The sequence below is a fragment of the Rosa rugosa genome, chromosome 1 (assembly GCF_958449725.1).
Source record: "Rosa rugosa chromosome 1, drRosRugo1.1, whole genome shotgun sequence".
In the NCBI taxonomy this organism is placed as follows: Eukaryota; Viridiplantae; Streptophyta; class Magnoliopsida; order Rosales; family Rosaceae; genus Rosa; species Rosa rugosa.
Window position 1 is genome coordinate 3602990 of NC_084820.1, and position 17668 is coordinate 3620657.

Sequence of the window (17668 nt, forward strand, 5' to 3'; positions counted from 1 at the left end):
ATGTCTAATACGCTTTTTGTGTCTCGTTTTGTAATAAAGAAAATAGTCAGTCTAAAAAAATCCTCACTCTACTTTAGTAAATTCTTTAGCATAAGTCGTATACTTACGGAACTCTAAAGATTTGAACCATTACATTATTGACTATTTAAGCATGCTACATACATTGAATTAATCTAACGACATATAAATAAACAACTCAATTATTGCGTCTTTAACCAATGGGGTATATTTTGTTTGATCAAAACTCTAGTCTTCAATTCCAAACAAAGAAAAAGACAACCATAATGATACTTTGCTTCATCATTATGGGCAATCCATGGTGCTGGGACTTTAGGCTCAGAAAATTTAAGTAAAGTGTTAGTCTTTGATTAACATGTTCAGAAAAACAATGAATCAATGATGGGATCAACATGATAGCTAAATGACAAAAACAAAGAGACTGCAGTGAGTCCCCTACTGCTTGTTGTACCTAGACCCACAGGGTTGTCCCTTCATAAGTTGGTAAAGGGGGAAAACACAATTGAATATACAAAGCAAAGATCAAATTGATTAAATACAGAAAAAAGGGGTTGAACCAAGATTATTGGCTTCAGAGAAGCAGAGAAGAGAAGGATCAAAATTTCCTTGTGAATTCTTATGAAAAATTTGCAGCTAAAGTTGGATTTGAGCCTTCAAGTCTTTAACAATACAACAGATAGCACTGTAGCAGGGGTTTGGTTTTTTCAATTGGGCCGGTAACTGCCCATTGGCCATCCCGTCTAGTATTCTTCTTGTATTAATTAATTTATGTAGGAATTGCTCTGAGTCATGAATACAGCATATTCATCAAATGAATAAATAAATAATTTTGTTTTGTTGAGTAAAACTAGCTTTGGTTAATATAATGGCCAGGTAATTTTTATTTTGAAAAAAAAAAAGGGTACATCTTTGACAGAGGGAACAATTCGTAGTACTTGGCGCAGCAATAATTGCATATATGAATTCAAATGTATCTGCTTTTATGAGAAAAATGTTTGTTACAGTAAATAAAGGCCAAAACACTGAAACAGAGTAAAATCATGTGAATATGTGAGTTCTCAATGTTGTAGTCTTTACCTTAATATATATTAAACTTTTAGTTTGAAATTTTGAATAAATATTTCAATCTTTTGGACCTATGTTAATACGAGTTTAGTTGTTACATTCATGAATCAAAAATTGGGCCATGGGGCTGGTGGACTCATTTTTTAAGAATTAATTGAGCATATGAAAATTGGATTTTGTAAAACTAAGGAAAGTAAATCTTTCATGAAGAACAAGTACTATAGTAAGACATTGTGACACAAATAGTCGAACTTTGAAGTATAATTAAAACGATAACAACAATATTGACAAACTCGTAAAATGAGGTTCACACCTTTACAATTTCACTTTTAGACAAAATCACTATCATTCATACCTTCGGGCGTGTTTTAAGTAAATCATACTCCTAAGCAATCACTGAATCAGTCGTGTATTTACAAAAATATAGATGCACTACTGCAAAAACATAATTAAAAAAGTACAATGATGATCATCATATTCTCGACTTAGCACAGAAAAAATACTGAAAGTAGGGACGTCTCTGGTCTCTTATATATCTACATATATATCACCGATCACCATATATGATGGATCCTGTACGTGTGATCGATGATCAACTGGAATCTTTAGTACTTGGATCGATCATATCAATTTCTGACCGCAGCTCCTGAACTTTTCATCAACCGGATACGCTTGCACGAATCTTTAAACATTCTGCAGCCAATACTATAACTCAGTTTTTGGATCTTAATCATCAACTAAATTTACATGCATGTTATGCAAGAAATATATGCACTATAGCTTACTTCCAAGGAACGTCTCCAACTAACATCCAGTCATTATCCTTATCTTCATATGTCAGCACATATTGATTATATTCCACTGTTCCATTCACTACTCCATGCTCCATAAAAAGCATCTGTTGCTTCCTATCATCCTCCATGTACTTACCTATATTAAGCATGAAGTACCACTAATTAAGTATTAACGATTAATCCATATATGTACTTTATGCAATGAGCAGTTTATATGTGCTAGCTAGCTAACCGTTTATGGTGAAGGAAGTGAAAATTTTCTCCAAGGCTGTTAATAGCTCCTCGTAACTTTTATACATCTCTAAATCTACTTTCCGCAGGTAAGGAGCTCCATCAGCACCCACTTTCACATATTTACTGCTGCTGTTGTTCTTCAAGTTCTTCGAGGCCAAGGCCTTATTTCTCGTCGATCTCACCGGCGGCCACCCAACTACTTGACCCCTTCAATCCCCCAAACACACACATATATACATACACATTACACAAACACCATGGTTAAGAACTAATAATAACACAGAAAAAATAAAACACATAGAATTTATACGTACTTTGCAGTTGGGGCTTTCACGGCAGTAGTACTGGTACTACTGGAAGAGTACTTAGCTGCTTCCATCGACGGCCCATCATCCAATTTAGCTTGGCCACGAGGCTCGCCATTAGAGCTTTCCAGGTCAAGGTTGTTGAGATCATCATCGGTATCCATGAACCCACGTTTCATCGAGCTCTTCATCAACTCTCCGAAGACCACTACACCTGTTGAACAACCACGGCTTCCACCACCAGGTAATCCCAAGGTCAGCTCAGTGTCCTTGTAATTCATCGTCATATTCCACAAGTTCACGTCAGCTTTCCGGCGAGCCCAGTACGTGTAAGTACGGCGTAGGATTTGTTCCTTGTTCTTAACTGGTACGTACGTATCAGATCCAAACCCGCGCGCAACTCTGCTACCTGCACATTTTAGACATAAATAGAGCATAAGCTTAGAGGTGGGGGTAAGGAAAAGCCAATGCAGGGAGGGCACGTGTGGCCGGTAAGGCACCAATCCTTACGGTTGCTTGAATCTTTTTGGCAGCAGCAGATTAGAAGTTTGTGCCGTCTGTCGGTACATTCAATCGGTATCCGTTCCTGTCACTCTCGGCCGTTTTATATAAACAGTCATACTAGCTACTATATTTACAGAGGCCGGAACTGTCTTTGTTTAGTTATATAAGGAATTTTCACATGAGCCGTACCCCCATATACATCTATATGCATTGCACTGGAATCAAATGCATGTGTCAAGGATATTCAAATGCATGTTCAAGGATATTCTATCTTTTAATATCATATATATTACAACTATTGCGTAGTGAAGATTCATTCGATTCAAGCAAGAAACGCAATTGACGCAATTTTGCAGAAAAGCTAGGGCTAGGCCAAGAAAGGTTTCAATTTTCGCCTTTGATGTTATTTTTCCATGTAGTAAGTGGTTGTTTTAAGACTGAACCTTCTCTGACTAACAAATTTTTATATATATAAAGAAAATGATTTTCCAATAGAGTAGCTTATGCACTATTCGCTAATTGGTGCATATTAGAATACACAAGTCTAGTGGAGACTCCTGTTATTGAACAATTCTTAGTTTCACTCCTTGGGTGAATGAGCATATTCACATCTCTTGCAATTAACACATAATAACTTTGTAATTTTCTAATCCAACTATCCATGTTGTATAACGTAATACAAAGATTTAGTTCTATAAAAAATCAATCAAATTGAAGACCTTTTAGTTATTTTTTTTTCTATGAAATATATGGACGGTTCATCATAATAGTAGTAAGTGTTTGTTAAAACCATCCATTTGTTTGATTCAATTAGATAACTAAACGATTTCGGACTCGATTGATTTTTTACAGAGATGATCTTTAAAGGCTAATTTAAGATATGGACCGTTGGATTATAAATTTATTAAGTGAAACTATGTTAATCGACAATGGGGGTGAATATGTTCGTTCACCCTATGGGTGATTCTAAGAATTGTCCCCTATGAACTATTATTCGGGATGTTCTCTTAATATTTATTGTAACTTGGGGTTTAGGCACCATGTCACCCCCCCTCCCACCACAAAAAAAAAATTGTATTCTGCAGTTTCATTAATGAAGACTTGAGGACAGCCGCACGGGCCCCTATTTAAAAAAAAAATGTTATTAATGCTTAATAATCACATGTCCAAGATAAATTGACGATATATATCAAATTAGTAACAAACATGTTAAGTAACTTGGATCCCCATATCAACGTACAGAAACTGAAGTTGCCAAGCAGCTAACCTAAGACCTCGTTTGGTTCACGGAAGGGAAATCAATTCCCTTGTCTTTCCCGTTGGGAAAGGAAACTAAAGTTCCTGTCAGATTTCCTTTCCTGTGTTTGGTAATGCAGGGAAAGCATCCAGGAAAGACCGTTTGATTTCTCTTCCGATGTTTGGTTGGTGCAGGAAAGGAAAGTAAAAATATATCAATGTTTCAATAATACCCTTCTATTTTAAAATAAAAACAACCTAGAATGAATTTTCAACACTACCAAGGGTACTCAAGCAATTAATGCTGGGGTATTCTTGTCCAAAATTATTGCAATTAATGCTGGGAAATGGGATGGGAAACTCAATCCCATGAAGTTTGAGTGGAATGAGTTTACCCCCAACTTTCCCCTATGTCAGGAAAGCAATTCCGGACTTTGTAGTTACCAAACAAATGAAAGGAATAACTTTCATTTCCCAAGTCCTCAAATCCGCGAAACAAACGAGGCCTAAAAGTGATTCTAAGTTTCCAAATCAAAATTAGGAAGAAGTAGCAGGGCGACAAGCATGTGACAAATGTTGGATTGTCGGCAATTCGTTGCTTTTCCATTATTTCATTCTCATGGGAGTAGTGTGAATAGTGAAGATACTTGTGATCGATCACTAGTAAAACCAGCAAGCGGCACACAGCTTTAGCATTTTATGTAACAGTTTTAACTACTTTATTAGATTAGTTGGATGTTAATTATATGTATTCCTGTTAAACAAACCATGGCCTAACTAGGTCTCGGGGTAAGAGAATGGTTGGGTTCATTGGATTAGACGTCTATCAATTAATAATCATATCCCAAAATTCTAATCTAGAGTAAGTTTAGATTAGTTAACTGGATTGATGTGAATGCTAACCAAGATAGTGGTTAATTATGCGCTGTTTAGCTCCTATTGATCGAGCACTAATTGGGATTGTCATGCAAGAATATTTGAAATTTCACCGTTTTATATACCACATCGCCAATTTCTGCGAGATTAGCGTATTTAAAATTACCGAGTTAGGTTTTAGTGTGTCATGTCATGTGATCCAGATCTAATCTAATTATTAGGGACAGACGCTAAGAGCCACCGAGGATTTATTTTACCCCCACCTTTTTTTCTTCCCCTGGAAACCTCAAACAAAAAAAAAGTCTTTCATTTCTAACTTCTCAAATCCGCGAACCAAAAAAGACCTGCTTGGAGGTCGTCGGCTTATCAGAGCAGCGGGCCTTCAATCCATTACTATTTTTGTTTTATCCATCGGCTCAGTGTAATTCTAAGCAACAGAAGCCCAAAATGAAGAAAGCATCGTTCTATTTGGATTTAGACCCTTAACAGTATAACAGTTAGGCAGGCTTTTAAGTTTCTCAATTGGGCAGGTAATGGCCCATTTTCCTGCAGAATTCTTTCAATTTATATTAATTTTCAAGCGAATTTACATACATCACCATACAAGCACGCTGATATATGATCCTCATGATCAGCTGGATCCTTTAGTACGTACTTGGTTCATATCAATCATCCTCTAGCTAGTTCATGCATTCTGGAATGGATCGACAGTCCCCATAACTGCAATAATTGTTTGTCTCAAAATCGTCTCGGCCGAAATGAGGGTCGAGGGACTTGTGGTTGAATCGTCATTCTTCTTTTGTGGGCGTGCCAACTCGCGGCAGAATGGCCAAGCGAGGTTCTGATCTAATTTGCACTTGTATCTGACTGTTTTCAAGAGATTGTAGGCCGAGGAATGAACCATCTCGGCCGTTAGGTTCTAATGCCTGTATTGCAAGGACTTCGGCTAGGCGTCAACCCCTACCGGGATGTGATCGCTTCCTGAGTAAACTCAAAGGTTCGGGTGACAAGCGATAGATCTATCGGGTGAATGTACTCGCAAATCATAGTGAAGACGAAGGTGAAGTGGATTCGGTTGTCAAAACGTCGTGAGATGATGTGTGTGTGAATAGCGAATCGCATCGATCCAATCCGGACCGGCCGAAAGAGATCAATGGACGAGAATTCTACGCTATGAACTACTCCTAAGTGCGATAAGTAAAGTGCATATAAAATAAATAGAAAATTACACACAAGTGTTATTTTGAAACTTTAATTAGCCATAAGGCCATCTAATTTTTCTTATACACAAAAGGCCACTTGCATTATCAAATTTCTTTGTCCTTCACGATTTTACCCTTCTATCTAAGAAAACTAACTGCTTCCTATTATATTAATCATTCTCTCTCCACTCTCTTCCCCCGACGAAACTCTCTCTTCCCTTTCTCTCTTGCCGACGAAATACTTCATCTCTCTCTCGCCGGCAAAGTACTCACTCTCTCCACCATCACGACGGCAACCGGAACTAGAATTGAATCGCCGACGCATGACGCCGTTTCTGGACTGGATCTCCGACGCACGACGCCGACTTGAACTGGATCTCTGACTCTCTCCTCTTCCTCTCAATTCCACCGACCACATCTCCATCTCAGGCTCCTCGATGACTCCCTCCCTCCACGGTTTCGTCGTCCAAGGCGAGCAAATTTTGAGCCTGACCCGAAACATTTGGTTCTCCACAACCGGGTTAACCTTCCGATCTTGGATCTCGACTTCTGCTGATGACGGGAATGAGGTCTGTTCTACTTTTGACGAACACAATCGAACGCCAGCGAGTCCAAAGAGCAGCGCCGCCGCAGTCGAGAAGCCTCAGCAAGTTGAGGTCGTGGATCCGAATGATGATGTTCGACTGCCAGAATCCTGGAACCTCCGGTCTCTGCGAGAAGTTTCGTCTCTGACCTTTTCAATTTCTAATCAAACATTTCTGAAGCTCAATCTATTTCATTCTCTTACTCTGCTTGTAATTTGATTCGGTGAATTCTCACATTGTTATCCTTGAGCTCGTGTTAACAAATCATCAGATTAGTTCATTTGATTGAAATTGTTTCAGTTTGATCTATATTCGATCAAATGATTATCGCTTGTTGCCTATGTATCGTTGTAGATCCATTGTGGTTTTCTAATTGGATAACATTATAAAATGAGAATTGCTGAAGTTATTGTTAAGAAGGATCGTAGTTTTGTTATGGTTTACATGGATGAATGTGATGATTACTTTATTAAGTTCTTGAGTTCTGTTTGGTTGAAGTTGAAATCGGAGTAATTTGATTCTAGTATTTGAGATTTTCAATCTATAGTTGTTTTGATATTTTGGAGTACCTTTTGTATTGCTTGGTAATAGCTTTCATAGTTGTTGGGAGTAGCTTTATTAGTCTCGACTTTAGGGAATAACTTTTGTTTTACTTAGTAGTAGTTTTTGTTGGTGGTAAGAGTAGTTTTTGTTGTCGGTGACAGTAGCTTTTAGTGTTGGTTACAGTAATTTTTCTTACCTCGTCGGAAATCCCACTGGAGTAGCTTTTATTGCTGGTGAGAGTAGTTTTTGTTGTTGGTGATAGTAATTTTTCTTACCTCGTCAGGAATCTCATTGGAGTAGCTTTTATTGCTAGTAAGATTAGCTTTTGGTTGTGGGGATAGTAGCTTTTGTTGGTGGGAATAGTAGCTTTTGGTTTTGAGGTAGCTTTTGTTGGTGGTGGGGACCGTAGCTTTTGTTGGTGATAATAGCTTTTATTGCTGGTGACAGTAGCTTTTGTGACCTCGCCGGAAATCTCACCATAGTAGCTTTTGTTGCTAGTGACAGTAGCTTTTGTGGTCGCCGGAAACCTTGCCGAAAGTCACCGGAGTTCTCTGAAGGTCGGCCGGAGACCCGCCGGAGAAGGGAGAGAGAATGATTATTGACTTTTTACTCTAGTGGCATTTACGTAAATATGGTAGTTTTTATATCTAAAATTTAACACCAATTTTAATCTAGTGGCCTTATGAGGGAAAAAATAGTTGGTGACCCTATGGCAAAAAAAACATTCAAAAATGGCCTTATATGTAATTGGCCCTAAAATAAATGAAGAAGAAAGTAAAGTGCTTAAATGTAAAGTATTGAATTGAAATAAGAAACTAGAAATGAAACAAGTTATGAAAGTTGAATCGAATGTAAAGTACCTATAAAATAGCGAGAGAAAAGTCTGTGAGTAAAAGTTGTATATTGATTTGTTTGTGTGGTGCAAGACCCTTTACAATGAGTTTAAAGCTCCTATATATACAGATCGAAACCTAGGCTAACTTGCTCTCTAAGACGTGGAATTCAAGTAGGATTCATATTCCTTTTTTGGGTTGATTCATCCATAAATGTTATGATTCGGCTGATATCTAGAATCTTCACAATTGAAATTCTTAATTGATTTGAACTCTTTCCTTGTGAGGATTCCTTCCTTGAACGGACTCTTCGGCCGATGTTTGTCAGTTGGGCTTGACCGAGCATATCTAAGCTCCTTCTTGGCCCATCTGCGTAGTCACTCATTTAAACTTGGATTTTCCAACCATGTAACCGTGTGATCCACTTCATCATCTTTTGGGTTGTTCGACCCAAAATCTCAAATCTCGGCTGAGTGATTGAACAATTTCTTTATCTCAGACTCAAAACTCTAATCTCGGTCGAGTGACCGAACAATGCCTAGTCATATGACTCAAAACTATAATCTCAATCGAGTGACTGAGAAACTCTGATTTCGGTCAACACCTTCATTTCGGCCGTATATTCTCGGTCGACCTCATGCTTATTTGACTAATTTCCTCATCTAAGTTGAATGGCCAATTAAATTGCAAGTGACTTCATTCTTGACCCTTACTTAATCTCAGCCAAAATTCTCTCTCATCCAACAGTGAGAGCTTAGTAGGTCGACGTGCAAAAAACAGGTGCAACCGTGCAAACAATAATCGACATCGATCAGCATCGGACAGTCTTATAGTACATATTACTTATACTAATTAAGCATGCATATACTGTAATAGGCAATGAATTAAGTAGCTAGCTAGCTAGTAATACCTAGATATGATCGGACGTAATGCATGAACTTTGTATTAACCTGATACGCTTGCATGATTCCTTAAGCATTCTGCACCCATGCATTAGTTCAATTATAATCGGAAAAATTAATAAGTCAAGTAACATAATTATATGCTCTAATACTGTAATACATGAAGTAGCAGTAGCTAGATATATAGCTTACTTCCAAGGAACCTCTCCAACTAACATCCAGTCGCCATCCTTATCTTCATATGTCACTACTACATAATGCTTATACTCCTCCACTGTTCCATTCACTACTGCATGTTTCATAAGAAGCACCTGTTCCTCCATATACCCACCTGAACTAAGTGCTATATATGCACATACAGACCGTCATAAACATTTATATATACTTATGAATTTAATTAACCAATTCATAACTATAGCAAGTATATATGGCAGTGCTGCTCACAGCTTACGGTGAAGGTAGTGAACATGTTCTGTAAGGTTTTGAGTAGCTCCTCATAACTTCCATACATCTCCAAGTCTACTTTCCTCAGGTAAGGATCGAGCTCCATCAGCACCAACTTTTACATATTTCCTGCTGCTCTTCTCCAACTCTAAAGTCTTCTTTCTCATCGATCTCACCCGCGGCCACCCAACTACTTGACTCCTTCAATACCCCAAACATGCACACAGTAGATATATAAATACACGTATAGTACACAAACACCATGGTTAAGGACTAATGATAACGTACGCGTACAGATTAAAACAAATATAATTATGCATACTTTGCAGTTGGGGATTTCACGGCAGTAATAGCATACTGCAGGAGGAGTATCTAGCTGCTTTCAACTTCACATCATCCACTTTAATCTAGGCCATGAGTCTCTCTGCAGGTTGAGCTTTCCAGGTCAAGGTCAAGGTCTCCATGAACCGACGTTTCATCGAGCTCTTCATCAACTCTCCGAAGACTACTACACCTGTGGAATAACCACGTCTTTTCCCACCAGGTAATCCCAAGGTCAGCTCAGTGTCCTTATAATTCATCGTCATCTTACACACGTCCACTTCCGGCGAGTCCGTCTGATTGAAACTTACTTAGGGTTTGTTGTTGCTACTTTACCAAATCCAAACCCGCAACGCTTTCATCTATATGCATGGAACGTGTGGTTGTATGTTAATTTGCTCCTTTTGCTGCCGTGCATGAACATTTTACGTACATAAATAGAGGAGCTAAGGTAGCTAGCTGGTAGAAGATTCAAACACGATCAAGTGACGAAGCCAATTGGGGAGGAATGTGTGGCTGGTGATCAGGATACCACTCCTTGCTGTTGCTTTGAATCTTCTTGGCAGCAGCGGATCAGAAGTTTGAGCCGTCCGTCGGTACATTCAATCCGATCAGTTTCTGTCACTCTCGGCTAGTCGATCATAGTATACTATATTGCAAGGCTGGATTAATTCTCTTTGTCTAGTTATACATATGAATGAATATAGGTGACAAGGATATTCTATGTTTTAATTTGTATCGTATATTACAACTATTGCATCCTGAAGATTCATTCGATTCGAGCAGGGAATCAAATTACCGCAATTTAATTTGCAGAGAAGCTAGGGGTAGGTCAAGAAAATTGAAGGGTTTCAAGTGGACGTACGATGTATATCAAATTAGTAACAGCTTCATAATGAGTGCCAATTGTAGTATACTGACATGTTTGTTAATTTGGATCCCTAAAGTGTGGACTTAGACAAACTCAAGTGGCCAAGTATCTAACTTGGATGTACGTTCCACTCAATCGTCTCAACGCTCCAAATTAAACCAGGAAGAAGTAGGGCGACAAGCATGTGACAATCAATGTCGGATAACATTATGTGAGTAATGTGAATAGTGAAGATAGTTGTGAACTTGTGATCACGATAAAGAGTTCCTCATAAAACAATCAACTCCTAAATGCATTATTACAACTATATCGACCCGCAACAGCGGGCGGGAACTCTTTCTAGTTCAATTCTAATCTAGAGTAAGTTTAGATTAGTTAGCTGGCATGTGATGTGGGATTGTCATGCATATAAATATAAAAGTGTCAATTTATGCGAAATTAGCGTACTTGATATTACCAAGTCTTAGGGTTTAGCACACCGAGTTTTGTCACAGAAGCTTGTGACCCAAATGTGTTTGGGCCAATAAAAGTGTTTCTGTGTCCTGAGCTCTGTGGCCTGTTAGTGCGGCGGGTCTTCATACCACAAATTGTTTGGGCCTCGAGTCCGAAGGCACTAGCCAAAAGCCCAAAGAAAAGCTCATAATTAAAGCAATCGATTGAAATAGTCCTTAGTTTCTGGTTACATGATCTTGTATAACCATTAGGGGAAATGATCATTTACCTAATTTCAGCTTAAAAATTGCCCACTTGCTCCACTAAGAGTTTTTTAACCCCATTTATCCAAAACAATCTAAGAGATTATTTCCCTATTACCCAATTTTTTTTTTTTAATTCTTTTTATTTATTTTTGGGACTTTTTTGCCCTCTCCTTCTTTCTCACTTAGAGAGAGAAGTCATTGGATACCTTGCCGGACTCCGGTGACTAGTGGCTGGCCGCGGAATCCGGCGACCGGTGACGGGAATTCGGCGACCGGTGATGGGAATCCTGCGATCGGTCCCTAATAATACCCAATAACCATATTATTGCCCCCCAGTAATCATATTATTGCCCCCCAATAATCATATTATTGCCTCCCAAAAATCATATTATTGCCGTCCAGTGAATTGTATGAACTCCCAAAACCAAAATGAATACACTACATGCACAATTGATCAATTTATAATCATATTATTGACTCCCAATAATCATATTATTGCATCCTAATAATCATATTATTGCTCCAATAATCATATTATTACCTTCCAATAATCATATTATTGCCCTCAAGTGAACCAAAATGAATACATTACAGATACCATCTCCACTGACCATCTCCATTGTTCATCATCATCTTCTACTTTGGTCAACTTCAGTTCAATTCCATCCACATCATCTTCTACCCAGTACCCAGTTAGCCTCAAAACCTTTGAATTCGTTGAAAACAATCAAAACCCCTATTTGGTTATTTACCAAACAACGTTTTTCTCAAATGGGTCACTGAAAACTCCTCCTCCGTGGAGCTCAAGTCGGTCCTGAACGCAACAAGAACTGCCGCTCACCTAGTACGATTGGAACGAGGCGGAGCCGAAGCGCATCGGAGGTGCAGGATCGAGGGTGGCCGAGCGACGTCGTAGGCCTGGATTAATCGGATCGGACTGATCCGATCTGGACTGGGTTTCACAGATGCCTCGCTGTACTCATCGGCGGAATGGCTTGAAGGTGCAGGTTCGAGTTTTGCCGGGCGACGTCGAATCTGTGGTGGCCTGGATCGCATCGGATCGGACTGATCCGATCTGGACTGGGTTCACAGATCCAAGCTGGGGATCAATTTGCTTGGAGGTGGCGGCACTTTTATTTGGCGCGACGGGGATGGCGGAATGACGGCGTTGCCGGATTCGGGGGATGGAGGAGAGAATCGGTTGGGGGGGGGGAGAGAGAGAGATAGATAAGTGTAATTCATTAATTAAAATGAGGGCAATATTATCAATAGATGTTAGATTGAGTAAATGGGGTAAAAAAAACTTTTAGTAGAGCAAGTGGACAATTTTTAAGTTGAAATTGAGTAAGTGATCACGGCCCCTAACCATTATTCAAAAAATTGCTTAAAATACTTTGCCATCTTACTTTTCCTTGTACCATACAGGAAAGTTTGCATAGTTAGTACGCTTAATATCCCTAGATCGCAGGCGTCACTACGCCGAGCTCTGTCACCGGAGCTTGTGACCTCGACGTGTTAATGACCTCGATGTGTCAGAGCAGCGAGCATACAGTCCAAAGGCATTAAATTTTGTGCCCTTGATACGCAAAAATTCTATAGTATTTCAAAATACGGCGTACTCTGAAACTGATTATGTGGAATAAAAAGTGGCTTGCACTGGGATTGCTGCTTTAATCAAGTGAGGTCTCCTGCTGGGGGTTGCAACTAATTTCTAATTATTCATGTGCAAAGCTGTGAAAATGATTTCTTGGTGGCAGCGCGTAGGTAAAGCTAACTTCCAATATACAAGAACCAAGTCATCCAACTGTGAACCAATGAATTAATTTTTCCATATCTAACTAGAAAAAATTCCAAAGATATACATGTCTTGCCCAGTTAACCAAGGCAATTAACCTGGAGTTGTCTCCCCATACAGCTAGGGTTCCAAGTGGCACAAATTCAATACATTTGGATTTTAAGGAGGCGCAAACCAACTACTCAACTAGGCCAAGCTGCAAAGCATAAACGAGACTATTTCGAACAGGGAGGGAGATAAGGAGAGAAGAGTGCACAAGGGCTAATTACAATGGGCTACATTTTATCCTTTTTCTGCATGTATAGATGACAGATGGGATGAATATATATATAGAAAAAGAAAAAACATATATGAATCCAAGAAACATGAGCAGAACTCTACACAAGCAATCGGCAAGGCAAATGGCGAGCTAGAAGAGGAGACTACTGCGTCATTCATTCATTCCAGCTTTACTTTCAGGACTATGCGTTTACTGCTGGAAGCCCACCCATAATCCCGATATTGTTGGGTTTTTTGGGCCTCCAACCAGTCCTTCCCCTCACAATCTCAGACCCGCCCTCGAGTCGAAGCAAGTGCTGGCACTCAACTTTGCCAGTACTTGCCAAATGCCCAATCTCAGCACCAGACACTGCAGTCAGGGACTGAAGCACACTGTCCCTTCCACACTCCCTCCTATACTCCAGAGTCAAAGAAGAAAGCTCATGGCTCTCCAAGATTGGCAAGGGAGCACTCTGCAGCAACAACAAGTCTTTCAATTAGAGCGTTTAAAATTTGGGGCACAAAATAGATGGTTTTCAGAATCAGCAACCTACCTCAAGGATCCAGCCAATGTACTTCACATTGTTAACATGCTGGTTGATATCCAGATCACTCCACCTAGGCTGCAAATAAGAATATCGTTCGTGATGAGAAAGCGGCAAAAGGGATAGACCAAGAATTCTGAGCAAAGATGATCAACTTACAGTTAAACCAGTACGGACAAAGTCCGCAGTATTGTCGTCAAGTTTCTGCAGTTTCCTGCCATCCTCCTCCACAACAGGAGCAGAATTCATAAAGTAAGGCTCTATTTCACTCCGAACCTCATCGGGTATTTTGGATAACCTCCTAGTCAGTTTATTCATCATCACCCACACACTGCAAAAACATCAGAACCCTAATCAATAAACATTTAAAATACCATTTAACTTTGCAACCATACTAGCTAACTGAATCGTCAAAAACTCTGTTGCATCTGCAACATGTGCCATAGAAAAACATTTCTTAAATTTATTTTGGCAAAGAAAAGAGGAGCAAATAAGTACCTGGAGGCTCTTGTTAAAATTTGTCCTGTTTTGCAATCATGGATGATCCAATCACGCCGCATACCATTCTTCCCGGAGGCACTAACCCAAGTGTCAACTTGAACAACATCACCCCTGTAACATAGATTTTACTAAAGTCCATCAGGGTAAGTGTCTGATGAAACTAATAAGTAACAATCTCTTATTGTTTATACAAAGGTCATCGACTAGAATAGATGCTACACAATTTGTCTACAGTGGTTAATCTAGTTGGCTGCAGAAATTGTAAGTTAGTTATGGTCCAAAAGTAGTTTAAACCTGAACAGTTATTCTTCAACTCAATAGAGCCAGAATGCAAATGCGTATAAATCATGGAGCAAGCAACCAATAAAGCTCATGAGACATAAAGCTCTGTGCTCGTCTTTGTTGTTAGTACCAATTTCAAATATTACATTTTAAAGTGTCCCCCAGCTCCTCAAAGAATTAGCTCAGATTTCCAATGATGCCTCAGACGTGTTTCCAATTCCCCAAACTTTATATATAAACTCGGATAACAAATATCCACAGCATGACCAAAAGACACTAAAAACACCATTTATTCCAAAACATTGCATAATTTCCAAAGCCAGGCCAAAAATAAATAGTGACCATACAAAATATAAACTGTAACTTTACTGGTAGAAGTGCAAGATACATGCATGCAATTTTTACTTACCAAGTAGGATAGCGGTCTACCTTAACCTGCATTTTGGTTACCACCCATATAAGGTTCCTTATGGACATCTCTGGAGTTGAACCAAAGCCGTCCCCTAAGAGGCCAGCAGTCTTAACATGATTAAGCGCTGTTTCCTGCAGGCAGAAGAGAAAGTAATGAATGATAAAGCTTGTAAAGGAAGAGGACGCATTCAAGTTCAATAACATGAAAACTGAAGAGCACGTTCTGACTACAACTTTATCAAACAAATACATCTTCAAATACTGTTGAAAAGAAATTGAATGTTTCAAGTACCTGTAAATGATTCATTAACGTCTCTATTGAAGCCGTTCGATCAGCACCTATTTCATACGATCTAATGGAGAAGTTCTGGCGGAATACAAGACCATCCTGAACAATTCTTCCCAAACCAAAAGGGTCAATTAGCATATCAGGCCGCTTGGGTTTCCAATCAAGCATCATCCATTGCTTTTCTGCTGCCAAGAAGATTGTGGTTATAGCAGCAAGAAGCATACTCCAATCAGGTAATTGGTTAATGAAAGTCCGTGCAGGAGGGGACTGAGCAAGTCCGTGCATGTCATCCCCATTCTTTCCACTTTCGACAGTGGCCAAACCAACGCTAGTGCCATTTATTTTTGGAGGTGCTTGAGCATTGGCCTTTACCTGCAAACCAGCCGCGGCAGATTTTGATTTGAGTCCTAACTTGGCATTCCCATTTCCAAGCTTGGAATTCTTAGCACCAGAGTCGGGAGAAGGAACCGGAAAGAACGATGAAGTAGCAGCAGTGGCGACCATGATGACAATTTAATCAGAGTCACGAATCAGAACACTGTAAAAGAAAAAATCCCAGCTGGTCAGTATAGTTTCAAAAGTAGAGGATGCAAAGTTAATTAAACCTGCAGAAAACGCCAACCAAATCACCAACAAGCAAGTCTAAGTTGTCTAACAATTTACAGCAAAACCACCCTCAACATAATCCAACAAAAAACTGACAATATCTTCCACCTTACAAATTTACACAGGCAACCATACGGTATTCTATTTCGAAAGCCATTGAAAAGACCAAAGAATATTTTGTTCTGCAGTAGAGCACATATTTTTTGTTTGTTTGGGAAGAAACTTGTCAGGAGAGTACAGCCCATACAGAAACTCCAAAAATATTACACCTATATATTCAACATTCAATAGAATTTCTCCAACAATCGCATGTAAAAGAACAAAATAGTCTGAAACTTTCGGCACATAAATTCCAGCTTCAATCATTGTTTACTACCCAAAACGAACCCCAAAAAAGTAAAGTAGCTGCGAAGCCCAAAATCATCGGAGAAAAAAATAATGGCTAAAGCGAACAAAATTTAATTGCCTGTAAAATAGTCACACCATCATTACTCTCTCTATCAAAAGGCCCGAAAATCAAAGCAGATCTGAGCTAAGCTCTCACACACATACCAAACGAGAAGAAATCACACAAATTTCATTTCCACGAAACCAAAAATCCTCAAATGTTACAAACACCACAGCTTTTCGCTGCGTCTAATTGACTAGAGAATGCAGAAGCAAATCACAGTAAATTCAAATTCAAATTTTTGAAATTTAAAAAAAAAAAAAAAAAAAAAATCATAAACAGATCTCCGGTTTTTTCAAAGCCGAGAAACACCGGAGCAACGCATTCTCTCATTTCATTCAATATACCTCACACTTTCTCAACAAAAACCACACACCGGCTCAGATCAGGACATGAAAGATTGAAAAAAACGCGTACGTCGTCGTCGGCGCTTACCTGTTTTAACAAAAGCTCCAACGGATACGAGAGTTGTGGAAGGGGCTATTGCGTCATTCCGGATCGGCAAACCGGTGCTTCTGCCTCTGCTTCTGGTAGTTTCTAGGGTTCGCGATCAAAGTTTAACTTTGAGCTTTTTTTTTTTTTTTTTGAAAAGGAACCAAAATTTTTTGAGAGAGAGGAAGAAGAAGAAGAAGAAGAAGAAGGGGATTTACTGATTTAGGGCCAGCGGTATTGTGGGTGGTGGGGAATTGGCGTCCAGCGACTTAATATATACTATCCACCTGGCCTCCTCAATCCCGCCTCATGTTCAACTTCCAAAGCCGCGTATTTACGCTTCTGCCCCTCCTCCTTTCTCTATTTTCACTTCATTAATTTGCCAACTATTGTTGTTGAGGGACCGACGTTTTAACTCTAAAAGTTTCTAAACAAAGAAAATAATACTTTTGTTCAGAAACTGTTTTTTTTTTTTTTATACAAATATTAATCTTATACATCATTTATTATAGTTTGGAGTTTTCATGTAACAACAAAGCAAGTTGCAAATGTTTTTTTATATATTAGAATTAGTAATAACTAATGGTTTACAAGAGAGTTTGCTTTTCACTTAATATGTTCGTATCATAGTCGATTTTAATTTTATCTTCTTTTTTTTCCTACATTTTTTT

At 39.0% G+C, this 17668-nt stretch overlaps 2 protein-coding genes and 1 pseudogene across 2 annotated transcripts; all 3 read right to left on the minus strand.

Annotated features, from left to right (window-relative positions):
• Positions 1-1347: 1347 nt before the first annotated feature.
• Positions 1348-3039, minus strand: LOC133726986 (auxin-responsive protein IAA1-like). Its single transcript, XM_062154616.1, has 5 exons — positions 2927-3039; positions 2426-2825; positions 2110-2318; positions 1869-2013; positions 1348-1776 (listed from the first exon to the last, which is right to left on the minus strand). The coding sequence occupies exons 2-5, from the start codon at positions 2701-2703 to the stop codon at positions 1710-1712; spliced, it is 699 nt and encodes a 232-aa protein (XP_062010600.1). The 5' UTR covers positions 2704-2825; positions 2927-3039; the 3' UTR covers positions 1348-1709.
• Positions 3040-9104: 6065 nt separating this feature from the next.
• Positions 9105-10127, minus strand: LOC133727840 (auxin-responsive protein IAA17-like; annotated as a pseudogene).
• Positions 10128-13235: 3108 nt separating this feature from the next.
• Positions 13236-17243, minus strand: LOC133711032 (palmitoyl-acyl carrier protein thioesterase, chloroplastic). The gene is made up of 7 exons (XM_062137197.1): positions 17001-17243; positions 15515-16049; positions 15221-15354; positions 14527-14640; positions 14188-14359; positions 14038-14106; positions 13236-13956 (listed from the first exon to the last, which is right to left on the minus strand). The coding sequence occupies exons 2-7, from the start codon at positions 16013-16015 to the stop codon at positions 13687-13689; spliced, it is 1260 nt and encodes a 419-aa protein (XP_061993181.1). The 5' UTR covers positions 16016-16049; positions 17001-17243; the 3' UTR covers positions 13236-13686.
• Positions 17244-17668: the final 425 nt, after the last annotated feature.

Coding starts and splice junctions, on each gene's coding strand:
- LOC133726986 (XM_062154616.1), bottom strand. CDS start 2,703: ATGACGATGAATTACAAGGACACTGAGCTGACCTTGGGATTACCTGGT. Junction 2,319..2,425: donor GTGAAAGCCCCAACTGCAAA/GTACGTATAAAT, acceptor GGGGGATTGAAG/GGGTCAAGTAGTTGGGTGGC. Junction 1,777..1,868: donor GTTGGAGACGTTCCTTGGAA/GTAAGCTATAGT, acceptor TATTGGCTGCAG/AATGTTTAAAGATTCGTGCA.
- LOC133711032 (XM_062137197.1), bottom strand. CDS start 16,015: ATGGTCGCCACTGCTGCTACTTCATCGTTCTTTCCGGTTCCTTCTCCC. Junction 14,641..15,220: donor GTAGACCGCTATCCTACTTG/GTAAGTAAAAAT, acceptor TCTATGTTACAG/GGGTGATGTTGTTCAAGTTG. Junction 14,107..14,187: donor TTGTCCGTACTGGTTTAACT/GTAAGTTGATCA, acceptor TCTTATTTGCAG/CCTAGGTGGAGTGATCTGGA.